Source organism: Melopsittacus undulatus, chromosome 5, assembly GCF_012275295.1.
Source record: "Melopsittacus undulatus isolate bMelUnd1 chromosome 5, bMelUnd1.mat.Z, whole genome shotgun sequence".
In the NCBI taxonomy this organism is placed as follows: domain Eukaryota; kingdom Metazoa; phylum Chordata; class Aves; order Psittaciformes; family Psittaculidae; genus Melopsittacus; species Melopsittacus undulatus.
In genome coordinates, this window is record NC_047531.1 from 50,396,031 (window position 1) to 50,420,768 (window position 24,738).

Consider the following 24,738-nt stretch of genomic DNA (forward strand, 5'->3'; position numbering starts at 1 on the left):
TGTACTCTTCTTCCCACCATCAATTTTACTCTCTTCTGTGCCCCTTCTTTTGTACCTCTTCTGTCCTCTTTCCTCCTGCTGTTTGTCTCTCTACTCTGGCTTTGCTCTTCTGCTTCTTCTCCTGATATATTTACCTGTTGGTTTTGTTGAATTCTTAATTTCCCTGACTTCTCTTTTCTTTGCTTTTAGCTTGCCTCTTCCCTCTGCCTTCTGTTGCTTCTAGCCCTGTTGATCCCTGAAGTATTTTAATTGAAATTTGAAAGGTTTCTAAGCCATAGCTTCCCCCTGTAACCCTGGAAGGTGGTTGAGGATTACCTAGGAGTGCTTTAGAAGAACAATCCCCAGCAATCCTCATAATTCAACATGGTGTTTAAAGCTCCACAGATCAAGGAGGGCTGATACAGAGAGACAGAAAATGATGGTGTTCCAGAGGATCTGCCCTGCGGCTCAAGGAAAAGAAGAAGGAGTGGGAGATGGTGGGGTGTCATCAAGAGTTTAACAATGGGTCTCTGGGGCTTGGAAAGCTCCAGCATTATTCCAGCAGTGATGTTAACCCTATTAAGTTACTTAAAACCCTTTGATTTTTCAAAGCTGCTGGATTCACCTATGGCCCTATCATTATTGCAAAGGAATTGGCTATTCACAGGAGGCCAAACTACATTGCTTGTGGTTGTCTAATTCCTGCTAGCTTCAACATAAACTAAGCACATGGAGGCCTGAGGATGGGATTTGACTCAAAATTGCTCATTATAATAATAAAAAGTCAATGTGGCTGGAGTCTGCATCTGTTACAGCATAAAGTACCAATCAGAATTTGTTTGCCCCTCCAAGAAACAGAGTTTTTTGGTTTCCCTGTTGTAACCAAAACAATTTAATGTGTATTAGAGCAAGAAATACAACAGCTGCTCCATATCTAGAAATGCAAATAAACTGAAACCAACAGCCAGCAAATACACTTAGAAGAACAACTCACTAAGACAAATAAGCACGTACTTGCTTTCAACACAGTAATGCAAGGTATTGTCTAAAGGCCAGTATCTCAGCTAAGGTCAGTAAAGACCTTCCCAGCCTGTGTCTAGGGGCAAGTGAGGCTCCTTTTACACCTTCGTGTCAGGCCAAAAGCATTTCCCCTCCTGCAATAGCAGCTTACATGCCAGTCCACGTAATGGTCCTGAGTATGATGCTGCTGACATAAGATATTTTCTGTGTTGCTCTTAAGGAGTATGTCCATTTTCTTTCCAGTGGCCAACCTATTCCTCGAGTCACCTATACGGAAGAAGAAAGGAAAACCTGGGGCACCGTCTTCAGGGAGCTGAAGAGTCTCTATCCAACTCATGCTTGTTATGAACACAATCATGTGTTCCCACTGCTGGAGAAGTACTGTGGCTACCGGGAGGACAACATTCCCCAGCTTGAAGATGTTTCCAAATTCCTGCAGAGTAAGTTTGCATCACATTAAAAAATACCAAAACAAATGAAAGGCCTCAGCTGTCAGTGGGGTGGTGCTTCCAGAGATGGAAAAGTGGTCCCTGCTTTATCTCAGGCTCCCTGTGGTGCTTGGAGGAGCACTTAGCCTATGTCACAGGTCCCTCTCTAAACCTTCCAGGGAACAATGGTACAGATGCTCAGATACTGTGATGGTGGTACACATGGGTAGAAAATTCCCTGCTTTTTCAGAGTTAAACTCTGTTTAACATAAAGAGAGCAAACAAAACAATTAACAAACTTTTTCCACTGTGAGGAGTCTGGATAAGGATAAATCAAACACATGACACCATTCTTTTGTCCCTTCAGCCTGCACTGGATTTCGCCTGCGTCCTGTTGCAGGCTTGCTCTCCTCTCGGGATTTCTTGGCTGGGCTGGCATTCCGAGTATTCCATTCTACACAGTATATTCGCCATGCATCCAAGCCCATGTACACACCAGAACCGTAAGTACTTTGGCACAGAAAGTGTGTAAAGTTGCAGCAGGCTAAAACCAGGGTCAGCCCAACTGATAATAACCATGTGGAACTCTGGAGCACTCTTGGGAGCAGAGCTATTGGAGAGCAGCCAAGTGGCTGCTCTCTTCTGAAAACATTTTCTGGAAGATTTCTAGTCTTTTTAACAAGCTTCATCCTCTTCTGCAAGTTCTCTTGGGATGGATGAGACAGTTTTGCTACTGAAGGCATGCTTGTGTGGTAGCTGGGATGCAGGAGAGAGCAGTGTACAAAGGCATTTAGCACCCAAATAGTGGTGTGAAATCTAGTGCAGGAATGACTCAACATGTTGCATGCAAGCTTCTGGCAGCAAGATAAAGGAAGACCAGATCATTGATCCCTTCTCTTTTTCAGTTTTATGCTGTAATGTTTCTCTCTGTCCCTGTCCATTGTCCTTTTCCATGTGCCATTTTCAAAACAGTTTTCTTCCTCTGCTTCATGTTATTGCAATTCTTCCTCCCCTCCCTTACCTTTACTTTGCTTCCTACTTCTTCCCACAGCCTCCTTTCTCTATCTTATTATCCCTCATTTTTCTGATTTTTCTCCCCACATCTGCTTACCTCATTCTCATCCTGCACAAAGCCATGCTGAAATGTCTTCCAAAGGCCTGACCCTCCTGGGAGCATCTTATTCCTCTCCCCTTTTCCTCTTATGAAATCACTTCTCTGTCTTTGAAAAATCTATCTGTCTTTAGGTGAGTTCTTCCCCAAATATGCCTTTCAAGCTACCACTTGTGAAGAAAACAGTCCAGCCTAAGGAAGGGCAAGTTCCTTCCTCTTAATGGGAGGCTGTACACCTGAACATGGGCTGGAGTTCAGCTCTTGATGCAGATGTCGACACCATGGTGAATTGTCTTAATAGCCTGAACTTAATCTAAAGAGGTTTCTTGTCCTTGACACTGAAAAGTCCATGTTCTCTTTTGTGTGGTGTTTTCTTTCTGGGCTTTCCTGAGCTGAGCAGGCAGTTGAATGGATGGTTTTCTTCCATAAGCAAATGATATATCAACCTTCCTCTGAAGGATGCGTGATGGTAGAACTACTGAAAACCTTGGAGTGTGCATGCTTTTCCATCACAAGAATAATTTTGGAACTTTTTCCCGTTATTCTTGAGCATTATTTGCTGTTAGGAGGAAATGCGTTGCACTCTTGATTATGTGCTGACTCTAAGGCATCCATCCAGCATTGCTGGACTTTTACTAATTTAAAGTTATTCAGATGTCATGTTTTCCTGCAGTGATATTTGTCATGAGCTGCTAGGACATGTGCCTCTTTTTGCTGATCCCAGTTTTGCTCAGTTTTCCCAGGTAAGTTACTCAGTGGTTATAATATTTATATAATTGAACACACAAGAGACTTGGTAATTCAGAGGATGAGCCAAGAGCTATGAGTGTTGGAGTGGATTCACCTTTAAGCATATCGTTTAAGAGTGGCTGAGGCCGATTTATTTATTGCTTTGAAATCTTGACACAAATTGCTTACATGAACTCATTCACTCAAACTCCGAAAGTCTGTCTTCTGTGAGTTGTTTTTTTGCAGGCAAACCCTTTGCAAAGCTATCATCTAAAACCCCTTTTGTAGATGTTGATCCTGCTGAGCAAAGTTAAATGGCTCATGAGTCAGATTAATTATTACCCCACCATGCAGTCTAAATGTTAGGGAAAGTGGAGGGTTTTTTTGTTTTCTATTGAAGCCACAGAGGATGCTGAGTAAAGTGAGGAATTGCCCCAGCTGCAAGCATGGGAGAAGGCTGGTGAGGAGCTTTCTCTTTGGTAGTGTTAACATCTTTGGAAAAAAAGCCAAACCTCTGTGAAGGAGGAAACTTTTTGCTGCATCTTACCATGAAAAGACACAAAGGGAGAAGGAGGGAAAAAGGAAAGAAGATAGAATAAAGATGAAAAAAAAAATAAGAGGGAGGAAGGGGGGAAGAGATGAGGGAAGAAGGGAAGGAAGGAGGGAGGCAGTGAGGGAAGGAAGGAAGCAAGGGGGGAGGGCAGGGGGGAGGGAGGGAGGAAGGAAGGGAGGAAGGAAAGAAGGAAGGGAGGGAGGAATGAAGGGAGGAAGGAAAGAAGGGAGGAAGGAAAGAAAGAAGGGAGGAAGGAAAGAAAGAAGGGAGGAAGGAAAGAAAGAAGGGAGGAAGGAAAGAAGGAACAGCACTTTGGCTCATTAGGATTTGACATGATGATGTCTGTTCACATGCTCTTAGGGTGTGTGTGGGGGGGGTGTTCCAATTTTTGCATTGTGCAGTCCTCACTGGGGCAAACCAAGAAAGGTACTTGGCTATATGCAGTCTTTTGTGGCTGTCTTCTGAATCCAGCTATACCCCTGAGGAAAGTCTGCATTAACTCCCAAGGTATGAATAAGCTGTTTCAAATCATACCCAATCATTCAAAAAAAATAGCTCATTCAAGACTCCAGGAAAATTCATGCAATCACAGTCCCACGGAACAAAGAGAAATATTTAAGGTGTGTGGGTGTGATTGATTTACATCTTTTTGACCATATCATTGTCTCAGATGTGTATTGTATACTTGATCAAAAGCCTGTCAAACCAAGAGAATTTTATTTGACCTCAATGGGCTTTGTATTGGGCACAAAAGATCATGCCTTGTAAATAACATTTGGACAAGACCCTTTGTTCATTTCTGGAGAGATTTCTAGTTTAAAATTGATGTTGCATGATAGGAACATGTCCTGTAAACATTTGTGTGTGGTAGTAAGCGATGGTAACATTTAAAATGTGAGAAATTACATAAGACAAGACAGGAAGAATGTTTGTAATAAACAGCTTGAAGAATAATGGTTTATTGTTACAGGAAATTGGACTGGCATCTCTGGGAGCTCCGGATGATTTCATCGAGAAACTTGCTACGGTAATTTAATAAATGAGGGTTCAATTTTCCAAAGAAGTGCCCTGTGTTGTCTTAATTCTGCTGCCACTGAAGTCACTGATAGAACTCCCATAGAGCTGAAAGGAAACAGAGTGAAGCCCATGATTGGAAAACCCCACCCTGAAACAGTTTTATTAAAGAAAAATAGCTTTGGCACCCCTTATTCAAAGTGACAGATCTGATTAAACACAGAAGCCCAGACAAGATTTCCTCCAGCACAAACATATTGGGAAAGAAGAGATTACATGTTACTACATTCCCACAGGAAATTTCAGGAGACAAATTCAGTAGCTGTTCTACCTGCAAGTGTTTCTTCTTTTCCACCCTGCCAGGTAGATAATGTCCCCTGCAGTCAGAGTGGCACACTGGCATCCTACTCTGAGGCTGCTGAGACCCAGAGTTGCAAACTTCTAACAAAAACAAGGGTATGCCTCTAAGATTAATGTCCCCAGCACCAAGTGACCTGGGCAAAGCACTGCACTATCTTTACCACTTCTAATACATGACGTAGTTCTTCCAAGCCAGAGCAGGTATCCCTTCAAAATGACAGACCAGGAAACCAAGTTGGTCATGCACCATCTTCCTTCAGTATTGCACTAACAGCCTATTCCCTCTCTTGCTGCTGCAGTTAGATGCCTTCTGTGTGAAACAGGACACAGACTTCTGTCAACTAAGGTTCAAACTTCAGTCAGCTAGCCAAAACGAAATTTTATTGCTATAGTTTCATTGTCTCTGCTCTGCTGACAAATGTAAGCACAATAAAACACAACTGTGTTTGTCAGGAAACTGAACTGAATCACAGGCACATTGAGTCTAGCACTGTTGCCCCTTCAGGAGAAGAATTTCAGTCTGTGGGGACGTTTATTGTATTTATATAGTTGATATTTGACATATGGCAACATTTTAAATAGAACCACAAACTCCAAATGTAATTACATCTATGATGTGCACCTATTCTTTTTGATCAAGGAATCACACGTTTCTGATTAATTTTCTTTTTAGGTTTATTGGTTTACAGTGGAGTTTGGACTATGTAAGGAAGGCGACTCGCTCAAGGCGTATGGTGCAGGGCTGCTGTCTTCATTTGGGGAGCTGCAGGTGTGTTCTATAAAACGGCATTTCAAAGATGTTTATAATTGCTCAAATTTCTCTTCTGAATGTCTTCAGATCCTTATTTTGCTTCATACTTTGTACACAGAAGTAGCATGAAATGTCATACTTCACTGGAGAGCTCTAATAAATATGTCAGTGTATACACATACAGGGGACTCATTGGGGACTCATTTCTGCTTCTTCCTTCTGCTTCCTAGCAAGTGACATTGTCATTGCATCCACAGGAGCAACCCTTTCCTGTCTGAAACTGGGTGGTATTCAGGAGCTTTATATTTCTTTCTCAGCACTTTAAAACTGAAAAATATTTATTACCTTTTTGCTTGTAGTATTGTCTATCAAGTAAGCCTGAGATTCAGCCTCTTGTCCTGGAAAAGACTGCTGTGCAGAAGTACCCTGTTACTGAGTTCCAGCCAATCTACTATGTTGCTGAAAGTTTTAAAGAAGCAAAAGAAAAGCTAAGGTAATCCTGTCATTCCAGAGAAGACCCAGTTTTCTGTCCATTGCCAATACAGTGTATCCCATTGCCATAATAAGTCTTGGATTGACAGCAACATTTTGAGAGACATTAGAAAAAGATGTGCAGTGCTTAAAGAGATGAAGCAGTTGTTACCTTATGCATAAAGCCAAGAATTTGTGGTTAGTTTAAGATTTCCTGTATAACCAAAATGCAACAAAAAGTTATTAGTCCAATAGCAACGATACTAACATTTAGGGACAAGACTAACTAACCAATATAGAACAGGTGTCTAATAATATTACTATAGTTAAAAGTTCTTGTAGAAAAAATATCCTAGTGTCTACTTCTTTTCTCTATCTTTTGTGTCTAAAGTCAATAGTTTCGGTCTTGTGGTGGGGGATGAAGTACTCAAGTAATCAGCATCTTCAGGTCTTCAGAGCAGGACTGTGATGTTAATTAAAGGAGTTTCTTCCTCTCTTTTGTGAGAAGATGGCTGGTGTGGATGCTTGCTTTCTTTTTCCTCATCCCAAAGTTTCTTCAGGGCCATTTTTATGTTTTCTGACATGCTTTACATCTTGCTCTTTCTACACAGGTCTGCAAATCTGTCTCAATTTACTATTTATGTTATTTTTTTCTTTGTCCTTTTTTCTCCTCGGCTCCTAAGTTTGCTTTACTGTGAATAACTGGCCAGCTGGGAGTTGTTGATACTTTTAAGGCATCTGTTATCAGCCCATGCTCCTTTATGGTGCATTATTACTTTGCGGTCAGACTTAGTTCCCTATGTACAGTGTAACTACTTGTGATTCCTGCCTATAAGAAAAACATTTTTAAAAGACATTGTAGCATAAAATTATTGAGAATTAAGCAAAACTAAAACAAATTAGGTAATAGCTGCGTGGTCATTAGACAACTCTTATTAAAGCTAAACAAAACTCCAAGCAAGCCTAATAACCCGAATCCTGAGGCCTTTGTGGTTACTTTTATACAGAGCCTCCAGCTTGTTACCAGCCATGCGTTTACAAGACAACAGGGCTACACAGTAAATCTTTCAGTCGTCTGTGACTGAAATACAGATTCAGTTCCAGTTCAACAAGATTTTGAAAAAAATAGTCCAGGTTCAGCTCTGGTTCTTGAAGCAGGAACGGCTCAGATTGTATTTGGGGTTCAGCTTGGGTTCCACTCACAATAGTATTTCTATTTCTGTTTAAGAAAACCACCACTATATTTCTGGGTGTTAGTCAGGCTACTGGGGGTTAGCGTTAGTTCACACTCAACAGATTTTTCACATGGAGATGCCACACAGGGACTTGTCTCAGGCCTACAGTGTCTTCTCTTGCTTTCTTTCTCCCATTCACAGATAAACACATACTGACACCTAAGGTATTCTGCTGCCCCAGGCTTCCCAGCTCTAAGAGCTTCCTAGCCACTTCCCCTGCTGCTTCTTCAGTCTTCATAAGCCTGCAGCATCTCCTTCTGCCCTTTTCTCCAGTGTAATACCTGAGAAATACGGCCTTCTCTTCTGGTTTGTGCTATTAATACCCTGCACACAGTTTCTATCATCTTCTCTGTATATTTTAACTGAAGAGCAAGTTCCCTGAGAAAGTGGAATATGCTGCCTTACTCTGTACAAACTATCCTGGAAATTCGTTTATCTGTTTCAGTGACCAAATTGGAAAAGTGGTTAAACTGAAATAGAGATCTGCAGGTTGGTTCAGTGCATCTGTCTGTGGCTTGCACCTGGACTCGTGTGTTTGTGTGCAATAGAAAACCTCCCTGAAAAATTATTCTGAGGCTGACCTAAAATATTTCAGCTCAAGGCATTCATCTTCAAATTAGGATCTCACCTTCAGTTGAGATTTAGGCAGACTGGTTTGTAAGGTAGATCTCTCCCCTTTAGAAATACTGGACTGATGCCACAGAACACTTTCATCATAGCCAATATAATTTTTTCCACTGTCACACCTTGTGGCTTGCTCACACTGAATTTTGTTTGAGACAATGGCCTTAGCTGATAATAAGTACAGCTAAACTGAAGGAGCAATGTGGAGGTGGCATCTAGCATATTCCACTGTTCTGGGCATAAGGGATTTACCATGCTGAGTCACAGTCTTATAGTGGGGCTACATGATCAACTCCTGCGTGCTTTCCTTCCTCTTTCAGCAATAACTTCACTAATCCAAAGCAGATATATAAGCCAGTATCCTGCTGGGGTCTACAAGGAGCCTGGAACAATAGGTCTGACTCTGACTATTTTATCCCATTCAGAGTCCTCCTTTCCACAGTTCTGTGATTATGCAAATTAATGTTTTCAAAAATCTTAATACTTCTGCCATGGAATTAACTATTTTGCAGCAGAGAAGGCTGCAAATATGGGGTGGCAAGAATGCTGCTTTGCTCCATTGACTATCTCCTATCTTTGTAATGACCTAGAAGCCACTACCAACCATGCCAGAAGTTAGCACTCTGCTTGCTCCTTTTATGCCAGGATGGCATATGTACTTCCCCTTATTTTCCCAGAAATTGCAGATTTCCTATATTTTGCATTACTGAAGAGAAAATAAGGTTTTCAAGTTTGGCAAATCCCAACAGCTACATAGTTGGCTTGTATCAGGAGCAGTGTTGCCATGCCAATAGCATAACTAGTCATGTTTGGAAAACAACAAAGGTAGTAAGGGCAAATGCAAATTCAAGCATGTTACAGAACACTGTAGGTCTCCGTTGACTCAGCAGGAATTTCAGTTATTTCCTCTCATAGATTTTCTTATTCCCCTCATCAACAAATGCACACATCAAGAAAAGAGTGAGTTACCGAAAAAAGGAGCTTTTCAAGTTTGTATATGTTTTTGTATTTTTGCCTCAGGAAATTTGCTCAAACAATCCCTCGTCCTTTCTCTGTTCGGTACAATCCCTACACCCAGAGGATTGAAGTCTTGGACAATGCAAAGCAGCTGAAGAACTTAGCTGACACTATCAATAGTAAGGAACTACAGATTTGTTTACCCTGACTTCCTCAAAACTTGGATCAGAAATAGCAACCACAAACCAGAGTTTGTTTGGTTGCATTTAATGCTTTGAGCCTGACCAAGATAAAGCAGCACTCATCTTCTTTCTCGTGCAAAATGCTTCCTAATTCTATTAAAGATTCAGAATAACATTTCCACCTGACTGTAGTTTGTTACATGTGAAATACCCAGTTTTGGCAACAGTGCTAGAAAAGGCCAAAAGGCCTTCAATGGATACTGATGGGTGGCTCTACCTGTTTTCAGTAAAGAGCAAAAGGAAAAGCCTGGCTTTAATCTCATTTCCTTTTGACATTCTAGACTTTTTCCTGACACATTTCCCCCTAACACTGGCTAGCCTGTGGAGAGCCAGCACCTCTGATCCTGTGAACCATCCTTGTGTGGCTGATGAAGGCAAAGGGCTGACTCTGCAGATCTTATTCCAGTAACACCCTAATAAATGTGTCCAATCCAGCACTTCTTTGTTCACCTTACTCTTTTAGGGAATGAGTGATAGAAAGGGTAAATATATACAGGAGTGTTAGAAACAGGCTAGTTGTAGAATTAACTGCTTTGATTATTTCCTTTGCAGGTGAGATGGGGATCCTCTGCAATGCCCTCCAGAAGATAAAATAAAGATATGCTGTAACATACCAATCATTGCCTACTGAGTAGAAGCTGCCTTGTGCAACCCCAGTCTTCATCTAGCCTCTGTTTATTATTTTCCTGTGTACTGCATGTATGCCTATGATATATATCTTAATTTCTATAGATTAGCAGAAAAACAGACATTTGCAGATGACCCTTGACACTTTTAGCCTTCAGACACAATTTTTTTTCTCACTAATGCATAAAAATGACCTTATTTTTGGGAATCTGGGGAAAACCTCCATAAATCTTGTGCCAAAGGTTAACAGAAGAGAGAGATCTCCCCCATGCAGAGCTATAGTCTGCTGCAGCTGTGAGGTTGCATTACCACACTGGGCCCACAGGCAGACTAATACACTTTGCTTTCTCTCAGTCGCTCTCTTCAGTCCCTCACTTTTGCACAAGGTTCCCATGGAGTCCCAAACTCTACACTTTTCAGGGGGTATACATATAATATTCAGCCCTCTGTACCTCTGCTTTTACACACAAGCACCTCTATCCTGAAATACTCTTTTTTTTTTCCTAAAAATTTGATGCTGCCATTGATCCAAAGCACAGATGCTAGCAGAGAAGACAACAAGTGTGCTGCAGCCCAATTAACAAAGATTTATCACTGTGTATAAATATACGACATTTGCACGGGCACCAATCCTGAAAAGGTTTGTGCAAGTCAAGAATGCTATGTGCTGGAATGTGCCATTGGTCTGCAGAGCGGAGCAAGGTACTGAGATTGCTTATTCAGAGCATGGAGTCCGTGCCTCACTACAGTACCCACAAAAAAGCCCCTTCAGAGAAAAGTTATGTAAAGGCAAGTCTGTGTGGCTTTTTGCAGCTGGATTTGAGGTCAGTTTGACAAGCAAGAAACCATGAAGATGTATTAACATGACATCAAGGCCTTATTAGACCAGTTTCAGAGCTTTGCTAGTTGAAGTGTTGTGTACCATCATGGATTCAGAGCTGATTCAGGATCAGTCAGTTTACAGAAGGGGGAGACCTCTCTGAACTGAGCTACTCTGTGAAGGCTACCTTGTGTTGCATGTGTCCTTGTCTGAAAGTGCTTTACTCAGCACTGATACAAGGTGTTTCCTAACTTTCTGTACACTTGTACACAGGAACAGAATGGAGCAAAGGAAAGCAGAACAGTATTTCCAGCTTGAAACAATTCTGCATCATGATACTAACATGATTCAGGGGTGACTTTTCTGTTGAAGACCCAGTGATTGAGAGGGATTTGAAAGTCCATGAGTTTCATGCCTACTATTGTACTATTCTTGTAGTGTGAAAATCAATGGAGCCCTAATGTAAGCATCATCCTTTAGGAATATAGAAATTACAGCTGTTTCCATTGTATTTATGGTGAGTTACAACATAAATCTAAGGATATCAGCTGAAACCCTTTTCAATAGACATATACTTATGCAAAATGGTATCATTTTGGTGCTTTGAAGTAAGCTTTTTTATCTCTGCATCTTTTTTTATTCCACTTTTTCTCATGACAATGTCTGTGTAGATCTTTCAGTACTGCTTGACATGTATTTTCAGTGTGAAAGTAGCCCATATTTTTCTCTCTTAATATAATAGGACCCATAAGGTAACTCTGTACCACATAGAGAAAATTTCATCCCAAGAGTGAAGTCCTTCAAGCTTATCCTCAGGCAGCTCTCCAAACTTCTGTTTCTGGTTGTTGTTGTGAGGGACAGCAGCAGTAAATCTATAATGATACAGAGAATTCATGGTTGTCTTTTATGTGCAAGTGGAATAGTTAAAGAGTATCGATGCCACATATCTGATTTTGTGTCTCTTAATGCAGGTTTAAATGAGCAATGACTCTGGCCAAAGCAGCCTAAATGTTCAGCAAAACTGAGAGATGAGAGAAAGTTAAAACCAGAAGAAATATACCAAAAGTAGATTTTCTAGCAGAACAAATTAGCTTTAAATAGTACAAATAACTTGCATTTAAAACAGTATTTGTTAATGGAAGAATTCTTATCTTATGCTTAAGGAAAATTAATGTTGTGTAGCAAAATGCTTTTTGTATTATCTAGCCAGTGTAACTCCTCTTTGTAGGGTAACCACACAGGTTGTTTAGAATTAAACAACCAGGTAGGTGGGAATGCCCATTAGAGGTGTGCCCCAATTCAAAGAAAGCTTTCTTGGATTGACTATCACTCATCCAGACAAGATCATTAAAGTGATAAAAAATATATCTCTTGATGTGTGTAATTACCTAGAAATGGTAGAAAAGCCTGGCTTGTTCTATCTTTTCATACTCTGCAAATCTTTGTATGCTACTTTGACTAAACTATCCTAAGCTAACCTGGTGAGTAATTTTCCTCTCTTCTATCCCACCATGATCACATTTCTTGATCTCTCCATTTACAGCTCTATTTCAGGTGATCAGAGAAGCCCTTTCACAAGGCTCTTTTTCTTTCCAGTGACCTTGGACAAGGTCAGTGTTGGTGATGGGTGGAGGGCTTGTCAGCACAGGTGATACAGGGAGGTGGCCTCCTCTGGGTGTCTTAAGATGCCTAGATCTGGCAGCAGCCTGGAGAAGGGACACTTCATTCCCCAAAGGGCATAGAAATTATTGAAAGACGGATTAAGAACAGGAGGACTCCACAGGAGTGCATTATTTGAAAACTTGTCTCTTTGTGGCTTCAAACTATGCTGGCAGTTGGCAGAGAAGACTTTCTTGATGTTCAAATATAACCGTATGAATTAATCTAAATAAACAGAAATATTAATGCCATATCCATCTCAAATTAATAGCACTGAGGTCATACAGTATGGAGACACCCCCAATAGTAACAAACCAAAATTGGGAAGGTTATTTGTGGTGATCAGCTATTCAAAGCACCCACCCTGGTGGCTGCAGGAGAGGGGTGAGCCTACCCTTGGCAGGGGAGAGTCCCACCTTCTGCAGGGAGAGTCTGCCTGTCCCCATGCAGAAGGATGACTTACTGTGTTCCCGTCCTTTTATAGCCCTTTAAACTGCAATACCCAGCATGACACCTCTCCTACTGCACTTCTGAAGGTCCCCAAAAGTGCTGAAAGCAGAACTCTGGGATGTCTCATCAGAGCTGAATTACATTATTAGTAAGACCTTCCTGGGCCTGTCCCAAGCATGGATTCAAGGTTGTATTGGGGTGTCCATAGGCTAGGTAAGGACATTAACCACCTGTAGAGCCAGGGCTTTCTCTGCTGCTATTGCAATGGGCTACAAAGCTGTGCTGTAAGATCTGCCCATGCTGCTTCAACCATCACAGACAGTTGAAGCACATTCTGGCTCTATAAAAACCCCGCAATTTATATGCAGAACCATGATTACAGCTGTATGCTGTACAAACACATAGAAACAAGACTCTCACACTAGACCATCAAAGACAGCCATAGAAGCCTGATGTCCCTGATCTGCCCATACTTGTGACCAGTGCTTTAAACATGCATCTTGAGCTTTGTAGCCTTCACATACATGTTCACATGTAGCTGGAGTAGGAGATCTTGTGCGTTTGCTGTTTGTGCCATGGCTGTAGCCTGGATGTGGGGATGCATGGGAAAGACCCAGTTTGGACTCAGACAGACTCTGCTCAGCTTGTTTTCTTATGCCCTCTCTTGTTTCCACTGCTGGGGGTATGCAGGAGTGGGAAGAGCCTTTTTTCCACCCTCAGGCACCCCTCTTCTTCCCCTGCCCATCCACTTTGCAGCTGCAATTAAGTCACCTTTGAAGTGCCCCCTTGCCCTCCCGGAACTTCATCGGGACATGAGCCTAGCCAGGCCGGGGTGAGAGACCCGGAGCCGCCTGCAAAGTGGAGGGTGCCACAGCCTAGAGCAGGGCCAGGTTCAGCACCGCGGACAGCTGCCTGCCCTGCCCCACCTTGCCCTACTCTGTCCTGCCCTACCCTACTCTGCACTACCCTGTCCTGCCCTGCCCTACCCTACTCTGCCCTGCCCGCAGACAGCAGCCGGACCTGGGATAGGCCCCGCCAGGGGCACGTCTTCCCAGTCTAGCACTTACCATGTCCTGTGAAGCCCGCAATGCCTGAGGTCTGTGTGGGCTGATGTTCCTCAGGACACTGAGACTTCCCTCCTGGGCATGGTGCTCCAAAATCCACCTGGGGTTTGTCTGTCTCAAGCCAGGCAATAATGGGGAAACTGAGATCTCCACAGTGCTCTGTCTTGGGCGAAGGGGAAACACAGTGCTGCATGGTCTCTGGAGAACAGAATTTTTCTGCACTGTCTTTATCTTTCCTGGCCATGGAGGAGGCAAAAGCACTATAGCACTGCAGGGTGTGACCCAGTCACAGGATCAGGTAGGCAGCACATAAGAAGTGTCTCCATCTGCACAGGGAGGACAAAAAGGTAGTCTTCTCTGTAGGTCTGTAAGTTGACTTTCACAGGGGTTCCAGCACACTGTAACTTGGGGTATGAAGATATGGGTGCTCATATGCAGAAATACGTTTGTGGATGTCAAGGGATACCACACCCTGGCAAGAACAGAGCTGATGCACACTCTGAGATTGCCCTGCCAGCTGTTAGAAAGATGTGACCCTGGGCTTTTTGAGAGTCCACTGAAGATAAAATCATCACAGAAATAAGTTCCAAAAGATGATCTAAGTCTTGAGGCAACACTCAGCTCTTCTAGGGCTAGGGTAGAACAGGTCAGACAGACCTTCTGGGGAGGAAAAGCTGAGAAGTAGGCAATAAACTCTGAGTCTGGCTCAGGTCTCTCTGGCACTCCCACAATGGTGTCTGTGCAGAGGGAACAGCAATTGGATTGGGCTGGGATTTGGGGGAAGAGCCCCTTTTGTTCCCTGGAGGCATGGTTAATGCAGAGAGGGCCTCAGTAAATTAAGAGAGGATGGGGAGGAAGGGCAGTCTCGAACAATGTGCAGTGCAGTCCCGACTAGGACATGCAAATGGGGCTCAGGCTAATTGCCTCTCCACAAAAGAGCTGATCTCCAGGGTTGAACAATTGGACAACACCTTCAAATAGAGCAGGAAGGCCACGCTTTGAAGTCACCCAGAGAAGGAGGGTTATCTTGGGCTCTTGCGCACATCCTACGCAGAAGGTTTCCCTTGATGTGACTGGCATGGCCAAAATAAATGTCTGTACACCTAACACAGTATCAATCAGTTTGCTTCCCTGCTGTCTGGCAGTTCTGATCTTCCTACCCATACTGACACATTGCATCTCCAGTCCCACCACCTCCCCTGGTCATTGCTCTGCGGAAACACTCACATCCTCAGGCAGTTTCCACTCAACATCTCCAATGAAGACTGACTTGGTGGGGATCTCAGGCCAAAAGCAAGGGGCCAGCAAGGAGAAGGAGATGCGTGGCATAGAGTTATTGAACACGCAAGGCAGCCTGGACTCCAACAGGGAGGACAGCAGAGCTACTCTTATCCTGACCCTCACCCTCTGCAATGTCAGGAGGATTGAGCTCTCTAAGGCAGCCAAAGTCTTTGAGGTACAGACCTCACCATCCTTTTCCTCCACCAAGCCCTCTCTTCTGCCACTATTGCCTTCACCTCTCCCACTCCGCATCAACCCTCTCTCATCCATCTCCTGCTCCTTTCCTGACTTATGCCTCCAGCTGCCTTCCTCCTTTCTCATTGTACCTATTTTGCTACAGCTGCACAGAGAGGTCAGCTGTCCTCTCCAAGTTAAAAAGGATAGTGCTCTGGCAGCAGGGAGCAGCTGGACACAGCCATTTAGAAGAATCAGTGTTTTATTTAAGGGCTGTTTAGAGCAGATACTGATCTTTTATTTCTTTCTAGCAGTTGTGGTGGCCAGCCATGACTAAACAACAGGCCAGCATTTCAAGAACTCAGATTGTGGGGATGTTAGAAGCCAATGAATTTTCTCTGCATATTTGCCAAGGAGATCCAGAGAACAAGAGCTCTAAACCGTACAGGCATTATATATTCTGGGCACTTGAAGTATCCCTGCCAGGTGCTCACTCTCATCTGTGAAAAATGAGTAACTGAAAAGAGAAGTATTGTATATGTTACTTATTTTTTATCTTTTGCAATTATTTAATGATTATGGTGTTATTATACATCAATAGATCTGCTTTCTTTCTGCCAGGGTTTTAAGAGTTACCCAGCTACTCATTTGTTATTTCTGCACAGATGGAATGCTACAGTCAACAGCATCTCATCTTTCATCTCCATCTATCTCTATCTAATTCTACAGTGTTTAATTTTTAGCTCTGCTTGTATTTTAGCTCCTAAACTGGACATGAATAAGCTTCATTGCTTAGTAGGCACTTTAATTTAAAAAAGTCAATAGCTCTTTAAGTCACCTTTTAAAGACATTGTAGAAGTGTATCTAGACTTACCTGGATTTTTAGTCTTTGGAGAAGTTGCATCATATGAACATCTGGCTCTTGCAGACTTTTGAAGCTCAGATACATCACTTTGAAACCAGATGAGCCAAGAAGCCCAAGAACTCTGCTGTTGATATTTTTGTTGAATGTGAAGTTCACAGTGCTGATGTTTGTCCCCTTATCATTTCCTTAAAGAGAGTATCAGAGGATGTGGGAACTAGCAGTGAAGACAAAGGTAAGAAACATAAGTATCTGCTAGTGCTGTTCTGTTTCTTTTTGGAGTAACTTATTAAGCTTTAGCTTCCTAATAGTAATTTAATTTGTTTGGAATGCAGGTGAGTGTGCATTCATTTTTCTTCACTGCCTGACTTTTTTCCTTAAATTGGCATACTTCCCAATGGGAATGATGTGGAAAGAGAGGCACTTTGTCACAGCCTGTGGACTTATGATCAGGTACAGGTTTTGAGGAGATATGGCCATAGAAAGCAGGGCAGCCATCTTGCATGAACTATGACATAGTCAAAGACATAGGCTCAGCAAAAAATTCCGGGTAGGCTTAAGGCATCTGTCAGACAAGTATTTCTTCCTTCCTATTGCAGAATTGGCCATAACTGCATGAAAGAACTAGAATTTCCCAATATCAGTGTGTACTGGTAGACTTGCACTTTTGAGAGCTCTCTGTGCTTGGATATAACATAACAGGGCTATGGCTAATTTATCATTCATTTGCCAGAGATTACTGGTCTCTTGTCAAGTATGAGGTTAAGGTGACCCCAGATGGACCTTTCCTGAGCTGTAATGCAGCATCTGTCTGACCTCAGAAAGCAGTATCAACTTTGTCTTTTTTCATTAATTTTTTAAATTCATTAGTTATAAATGCTGGCACTTAAAATGATCACAGTTTATTTTGGTCACCAGAAAAGGTCTCCATTTGAAAGGAAAGAAAATGTTTGGAAATTCAGCTAATGCTATAATTCTGCTGGAGAAAAAAACCCCAAAAAACACCAGAAGGAAAAAACTTGAAGTCAGGATACTTCTCGACCTGTTTTATTTTTAGAAATTTCATGTTTTGCTTTTCAAATGTTTTCATTTTTAAAGGTACAAAAATTTAGGACTACTTTTTAGACAAAATCAAAATATTTTCTTAAACCTAAAATGTAGAAATAAATTTGGTTTTATGTGTCAAACAGAACACTTTGTTTGGACTAAAAGGAAATGTTTTTTGCCTTTACTACTCATTAAAAGAGAGGTTATCATTGCAAGTTAGTTTTAGATTATTTTTTAATCCAGTCTGCCAATTTGGTTGGCAAATGAATTCAACTACTGACACACAGTGACATGTAGCTGATGAAAACAAAAGGCTTGTAATCATCAGCACAACTTTTATTTTCTGTGCCTTTAAAAAAATATTTAATCCTATCTCATTTAAGTCTTGCTACTTTCTCTCCAGTGCCCTGGTTTCCTAGGAAAGTCCAAGATATGGACAAATGTCACTATCTGATCACTAAGTATGATCCCAGTTTGGACCATGGTCACCCTGTAAGTTTAACATCACTGTTACTTCATCTTTAAAAAGAAACTGTAGAAAAAAAATTGTTAGGAAAATTTCAGGAGTAAGAAAATATTCATAAAAGGACAATAAAAATAAAGGACTAGAGAAAGTCTGATCCAAGTGGAATTAGGGACTGCAAAATGTATAACTTAATATTGAGAAAACTTATGGGCTCTTATTCACCAAGGTACTTATGATTAACATCAGACACACACTGAAGTAATTTCTATTTCACATCTTCTTTAGCATAAGTTTACATTTTGTTGTTTAGTTTAAAAATATCTTGTTTATTATTTCACCCCTGACATATTTGAAGTATGCCCACTTTGTACCTTCTGGTCCACACAGGAGTCAAGTTCCCCAGCCTTCTGCTTTTTGTGTTTTCTGTGTTTTAACCTTTCCGATATTCCATATCTGCATTTTTAAATTTCACACATGCCAGGAGTCTTACTCAAGTGTCAATGTAAAGAGGATGATATTGAGGACAAATGGCAAAGAGCTAGTCACTAATAAATACCAGATCCTCAGATACCACAGAGGGGAATATTACACTTTAACTTGCAAAAATTGTCTAGACAGAAAATAAGATAAATACATGACAGCACTGATTATGGATAACTGAACTGAGATTTAAATGTGACTAGAGAAGATCAAAAGATCTAGTGTTTTCAAAGAGATCTAAAGTTTAAATAGCAAGTAAATTGGAAATATTATAATCCTAATTTACATCTAACTTTGCTCAAGTGTTTGGAGCCAGGATTTTGCCAGTGTTTATTGACAGTACTCATCAAAATATTGTTAGAATGTTTATGACGGGCTTTCCCTTGGATTCATTGGTTACGAGTGGGCTGCAAAAAGGGCTTTACTTGTAACAGTTTTGTGCATGTATGCTCAGCCTTACCATAAGCAGAAATCCTAGGAGAAGGAAGACAAAAACTGCACTGTACAGTCCTTCTCTAGTGATGATAAAAGTAAGGCAAAGTACTGGGAGCCAGCATTCATTTCCCATCAGTTTCCCAACTTTGATACAGATGAGATATGAGTTAAGTACAGATGAGAAAGGAACTCCAAAGGGACATTTGTTGATTGACAAGGTAGGTAATGAAACTGTTGTGAAGTGTGCTGACAATCATCACAAAGATGTGATGCATGGGAAGAAATAAAGCCACAGACTTTGCACTGAAAAATGCAAGGAAGATTTAGATGGGTGCCAACAGAAACTACAAGATTGTCATTCCCTTCTTTAGATGTCTGAATTATATTTAGACCCTTTTGTTAATTTACACAATGTTAATGTTAGCTATGTACAGTTCTGTGTGGTACAACAAAACTTTCCAAGTCTATTTTCTATTTTTAAGAATCATTTATTAAGCTACAATGTTACAGGAAAGCTTTGCATCCTTAACCAGGACATCTTTAATTATTCTTAACATCTTTCTTATAGAAACAATACAAGTGTTGGTAATTTTCCTGATCTAGCTCTGTAGGTGTTCCCCATGAGATAAATGAATGCTCATTGGGAATTTTTTGAACTGGGCTAAGTTCCCTTCCTTTGTCACCGAATAGAAGGTGTGAGCACTGAAAAGGATGAGAGAACACCAGGGGTGCAGAGTTACACAAGTATTGAGTGCAGATAAATCTACACTGCAGAATGCAGTGTGATGTAGAAACACCTAAACTAGCCTGAAACAACTTACTTCAGGCACTGAAAATCATTTGTCTGTGGCAGGAGGAATCACAACATGGGCTCATTTACTGTGCCATTGAGGATGGCTCAAAAAAGGACAGGTTGGAGGAAAGTACAAAGCTGATGTACAAGTATTTCAGCAAATATTCTACATATACATTTACTAGAAAATAGGCAGTTTAGGCTGTTGATCTCTACAGCTTTGCTTTGTTCTTTACTGTCTCTTTAATGGCCAGGAAAGCAAACTGATGACACTGTGACACCATTCTCTGGGGCACAGTGGCACTGACTGTAGTGGTCCCCCAGGGAGGCTCTTGCTGCTCAGAGGATGCTGGGGAGGGACTATTCATTAGGGACTGTAGTGATAGGACAAGGGGTAATGGGTTAAAACTTAAACAGCTGGGGTTTAGACTGGATATAAGGAAGAAATTCTTTACTATGAGGGTGGTGAGGTACTGGAATGGGTTGCCCAGGGAGGTTGTGAATGCTCCATCCCTGGCAGTGTTCAAGACCAGGTTGGATGAAGCCTTGGGTGATATGGTTTAGTGTGAGGTGTCCCTGCCCATGGCAGGGGGGTTGGAACTAGATGATCTTGAGGTCCTTTCCAGTCCTAACTATTCTATGATTCTATGATTCTATGAACATGGGTAGAGAGCCCTGGGAACAGCAGGGACAAAGCTGAGAAGTGACAGCATCAGTGCTAGTCTGGCCCAGTGTCTCTTCTGTGTGGTTTGCATAGACTTGTTACAGCTACTGACAAGCAAGGGTGGCATCTGAATGAACATTACACATGACAAAAATAAACATGCTGTCAGGATCCAGTTCTTTCCTCAGATTCACGCACACAATACTCATTAACTGCAGTATTACTGGTATTATTGCTACACTGAAAATTATGTGAATAAACCTAAGGGACAAATTTGGCTTCTAGTATGCAAAGTGGTTCCAGTAAATTCTGAATATTTTAGAATAATAAATACTTGTACAGTGATGCTGATCAACGCTGCTTTCTGAGTTATATTAGTAACAGAGTGCCAGATTTCAGATTTTATTCCTGTTATGAATGTTGTAAACTTCAAAGGAATTTGATTCCACATCTCTATTTGTATTCAATAGCTGCGGATGCCTGCTTGAAGCTCAATTTCTAGTAAACACTGAGGGGGCAAAAAGAAAACTACAGTATTTAATAAGTGAACTACCCCTTTAAACAGATACCACTAAATCTGTTTTTATCATTACAGGTTAATAAATAGGCAAGGGGGACTTGAGCTGAAAGCCTGTTCTTTCTACAGATTCAGTGACAGATGATTTCTAGCCAGTGAGGACCCCTTCTTAACCCAAAGTGCAGGGTATTGTTCAGGTGCAATCAAGGTGGTACTAGGCTTGGTACTATCATGTCCATGATGGCCCTATATTGCAACCTTCATGCTTAGCGCAGGAAAGAAATGATTCAGAGATTCAGCTGTTCTGCCAACAGAAATGACACCCCTACTTCAATTTCATTGTTATTGTGATTTGCATTTAAATTTCACTGTAAGTTTATTGGTCTGTGCTGTAGTGTTTATGAACTCCAAAACCTTCTCATGCAGCCACGTTACTTTCCTTCTGGTCACAGAGGCCGAATTTTCACCTAAATGTCATGACTGTAGCTAATTTCAGACTTTGGCTTACCCTGTTCATAAGGCTCAAGATTCATTGCATCAGAGAAACAACCTATGTGAGACCTAGGTTTTATGAATGCTTTTGTTAGCATTTACGTCCACAAATCTCTCTAATGTAAAACCTTTTTTAAAATTGTTTTCTAACCCAGGGATACACCCACATGGAGTATAAGAAACGGAGGGCATTCTTTGCTGATCTTGCCTTTAATTACAGAGCGTAAGTACTAGACTGCTGAAGAGAAACTTCAGTGGTCTACATGCGCTTTGACACATCTTTGTGTGCGAGAAATACCAGAGATTTAATATTTTATCAACATATCAATGGGATTATGTTTTAGAAAAGAGAATTCAGCCACAGAAGCTTTCACTCCATATGAAATAGACTTTTTCTGCAACACAGCAAATATACCTAAAGATGAAAAACTTAGGATTCCATTCACATCTCCTTCAGTGTTGTATTTTGTCTTAGCAGAGGTGATTTTAAAATGTGACTCCTTCATTTCAATTTTGGAGTTCCTTTTAGGGCTTGCCCTGAACTGAGGTTGATGTTTTTCAGGGAAATATATGGAATAATGTTTAGGAACATATTTTTGACAATCAATTTAATATTTTTGTTATTTATTTGACAAAATGTCTCTTATCCATGTACCTAAAAACCTCCCAGGACTCTGCCTTTTGTAAAACTTCACTGGAATCGTACTGCTATATGATAGAGTCAGTTAGATGCACAGGTAGAACCAGCTATGGATTATCATCTTCGTGGTGTCCAAGAACTGGTGAAACCTGCCAAGACTTTAGAGAGCGCTGTGTGAGTACAGTTTTCTCACTGCCACCATGTTGCACAGCTGATGAAGCACAAAACAGGACAAAAGCACACTGAACTGACTCAGAGCTACTGAAGGAACAACAGTGAAGAAAAGGAGAGAAGACTGCCCACCAGAGAAGTCAGTGATAACCATGCAGTGTATGCAGTTGGCAGCTCTCTGCTGCTGAGTTTATGAATGCTTCTCTGCAATGTTGCTGTGCTGATCACATCCCTCAGGGATGGACACTGCATTTTGGTTGCTAGACTGCCTTCAGCAGGGGTGAGGGTAAGCCTGAAGGCTTCTTTTTTTCTTCTGTAAAGCAGAACATGACTCCCTTTCTTACTGTATCCCTCTGTTTCCTCCCCACACTGGAAGAGAAAATGCATACATTAGAATCTACTGAGACTAAGAAGTTGTTACTTATGTACAATTTTGCTGTTTCTGTTTTCATTCTGGCAAATATTCATGGTGCAGGGAAAGTAAATAATACTTCGAAACCAAACTTGTAATCTGCTTTAGACACATGCATTATTTCCTCTCTTCATTACAGAGGAGACCCTTTGCCTCGTATTGAATACACAGCACAGGAGACTGCAACTTGGTGAGTTTGCTTCTTATACTCTGATTCCTGGGGCACTACACTGCAGCTGTAGGAAAGACTGTCAATGTGAGACAGTTAAACCACTTTAATACCATATATATCTACATCAAATTTTATTCCTTGGTTAAGTATCACCTTTTGGTCATTTGTTTTGCAGAAGCCATTCTCAGAGCTGGTCTTAACTATTCACTTTCTAGAGCAAAATTTTTCTAGCTGTCTCTCTGCCTGCCAATCCTATCAAAATTATCAGAAGTCAGAAAAATCTGGAGCCAAGAGTATAACTTAGAATCACAGAATCATAGAATAGTTAGGGTTGGAAAGGACCTTGAGATCACCTAGTTCCAACAACTTCTTCTAACAGTTCTCTAACTGTAACTATGGTGGTGACATTAATATCACAATTCCAACTTTGTTATAAGGAGCAAATGCCCACTTGCAGGATGGAAGTTCAATGATAGGATACAGCTAACCAAATGTTCATAGGACAGACCTGCCTTGCTTGTTCTCCTGCAAGTATTCATTGCTGTTAACATAAATAGGTGTTATTCTCTCAAATGGAAGGTAAAGGAGAATTCTAAGTGTTCTTATGATGTATTATTTACACTGTAAAAAGTCCTTTGATGTCATATGAAATGATAGCAAGTGACTTTCACATGGGTGCAGCATTTCTGCACTGGGACTTTGTTTCTCTTGAAGATTTGGCATAAAAAAAAAATCTCCAAAGCCAAACAAACAAAATTAATTAAATTCAAAGGATGTTTGTAGACAGTATGTGAAATATGTAGCAGAACTGAAAGAAAACAGACTGCTTATTTCTTATACCTTTGTTTTCACTTTCTCCCACTAACCTTAAGAAATCTCAGTAAGCAGCAATGATTACACATTTGTATGATAATACAAACATAAATATGTCCAAATGACCCACCTAGAGCAGAGTCTGAGGACTGTGCCACATGTGCAACATAATAAGAGAGAATCTTTGTTCAGAAGTTTACAATGGAAATTAAGAGACAGCCTAAAGGTGGGAAAAAGGAAGAATGATGACCACATTTAATAACTGTGGAAATGAAAAAGCTGGAGCTTTAGTAATTTGCCCCAAATTATATACAAAGTTTATGTCAATGTCAGAACTTAAATCCATACACTAGATGTCACATGCCAGAAACTCAACCACGAGGCCATTCCATCTCTTTCAGTGATCAGCTTATTTTAAATAAAATCTACCGTGCCATAGAAAGCTTGAGTGGTGTTGCCCACAATCACATAAAAACCTTGCATCTAATTCATCCAGGCGATCACATTTTTATTAAGCTCAAATAGTTTTTATAGCATCTTTCAATTGTCAAGATCGATGGTCAGTGTCATTCTCATGACTGCTACCATCAGCCAACAATCTTGGCATGGGATGGTGTGTGGGAATGTCGTATTTAAGAAAATTTAATTTTGTGTTCTTTCCTGTTTTTCTCTTTTGTTGCCAACCTCCGTCATTCCAGCCATTCTCCACCTAGAATTAGTCCCTCTGTGGTAACAGAATAGACCTTTAAAGGAATATCTCCCCATTTCCCCAAACAGAAAACCAGAAAACCCAGGTTGTCTGGTTATGTAAAGCTGTTTCCAAAATTAGACACCCCCAGTGGTTATCACAGCCCCCCTGGGGCTGTGCCCTGAGGTCAGCTGCATTACAGCACAACTTAATTGAGCGCTGTGCAACTGAACGGGAAATTTATAGCACAGATTAAATTCCCTTGGTGCTCACTCTGAAGAGTTGTTGGATGCCTTCAGTTTGTAGCAACATGGTTATAAAAATGAAAACTAATCAAGTGAAGAAATACGGCTTTCAGAAAACAGAGGGTAGAGATGATCAGAGTTTCTGTTTTCAAGCAGACCTCTTGGAAGGCCCTGAAACTAAGTTGTTCTATGAGTAAAAGCTGTATAAGAAAAGGGAGAATCTAGGACAAAATTATGTGGATGCACCTGTCACATCTTAATAACAAAGCTGAATAGTGTTACTTTTTTAAAA

General features: G+C 41.1%; 2 protein-coding genes across 2 annotated transcripts in view; both read left to right on the forward strand.

Moving 5' to 3' along the window:
- The window catches only part of PAH (phenylalanine hydroxylase), a 38,585-nt gene extending 26,297 nt beyond the window's left edge, over nt 1-12,288 (forward strand). Inside the window, exons 7-14 of the mRNA XM_005150438.3 lie at nt 1,243-1,439; nt 1,795-1,930; nt 3,212-3,281; nt 4,791-4,847; nt 5,868-5,963; nt 6,305-6,438; nt 9,296-9,411; nt 10,027-12,288. Coding sequence (XP_005150495.2) covers nt 1,243-1,439; nt 1,795-1,930; nt 3,212-3,281; nt 4,791-4,847; nt 5,868-5,963; nt 6,305-6,438; nt 9,296-9,411; nt 10,027-10,070 — 850 coding nt within the window. The 3' untranslated portion in view covers nt 10,071-12,288. The remainder of the gene's footprint in view (nt 1-1,242; nt 1,440-1,794; nt 1,931-3,211; nt 3,282-4,790; nt 4,848-5,867; nt 5,964-6,304; nt 6,439-9,295; nt 9,412-10,026) is intronic.
- Nucleotides 12,289-15,352: 3,064 nt separating this feature from the next.
- The window catches only part of LOC101876737 (tyrosine 3-monooxygenase-like), a 30,017-nt gene continuing 20,631 nt past the window's right edge, over nt 15,353-24,738 (forward strand). The window contains 5 exon segments of the mRNA XM_013129341.2: nt 15,353-15,550; nt 16,478-16,646; nt 17,862-17,950; nt 21,461-21,528; nt 22,668-22,718. Of these exon segments, the coding sequence (XP_012984795.1) occupies nt 15,353-15,550; nt 16,478-16,646; nt 17,862-17,950; nt 21,461-21,528; nt 22,668-22,718 (575 nt within the window).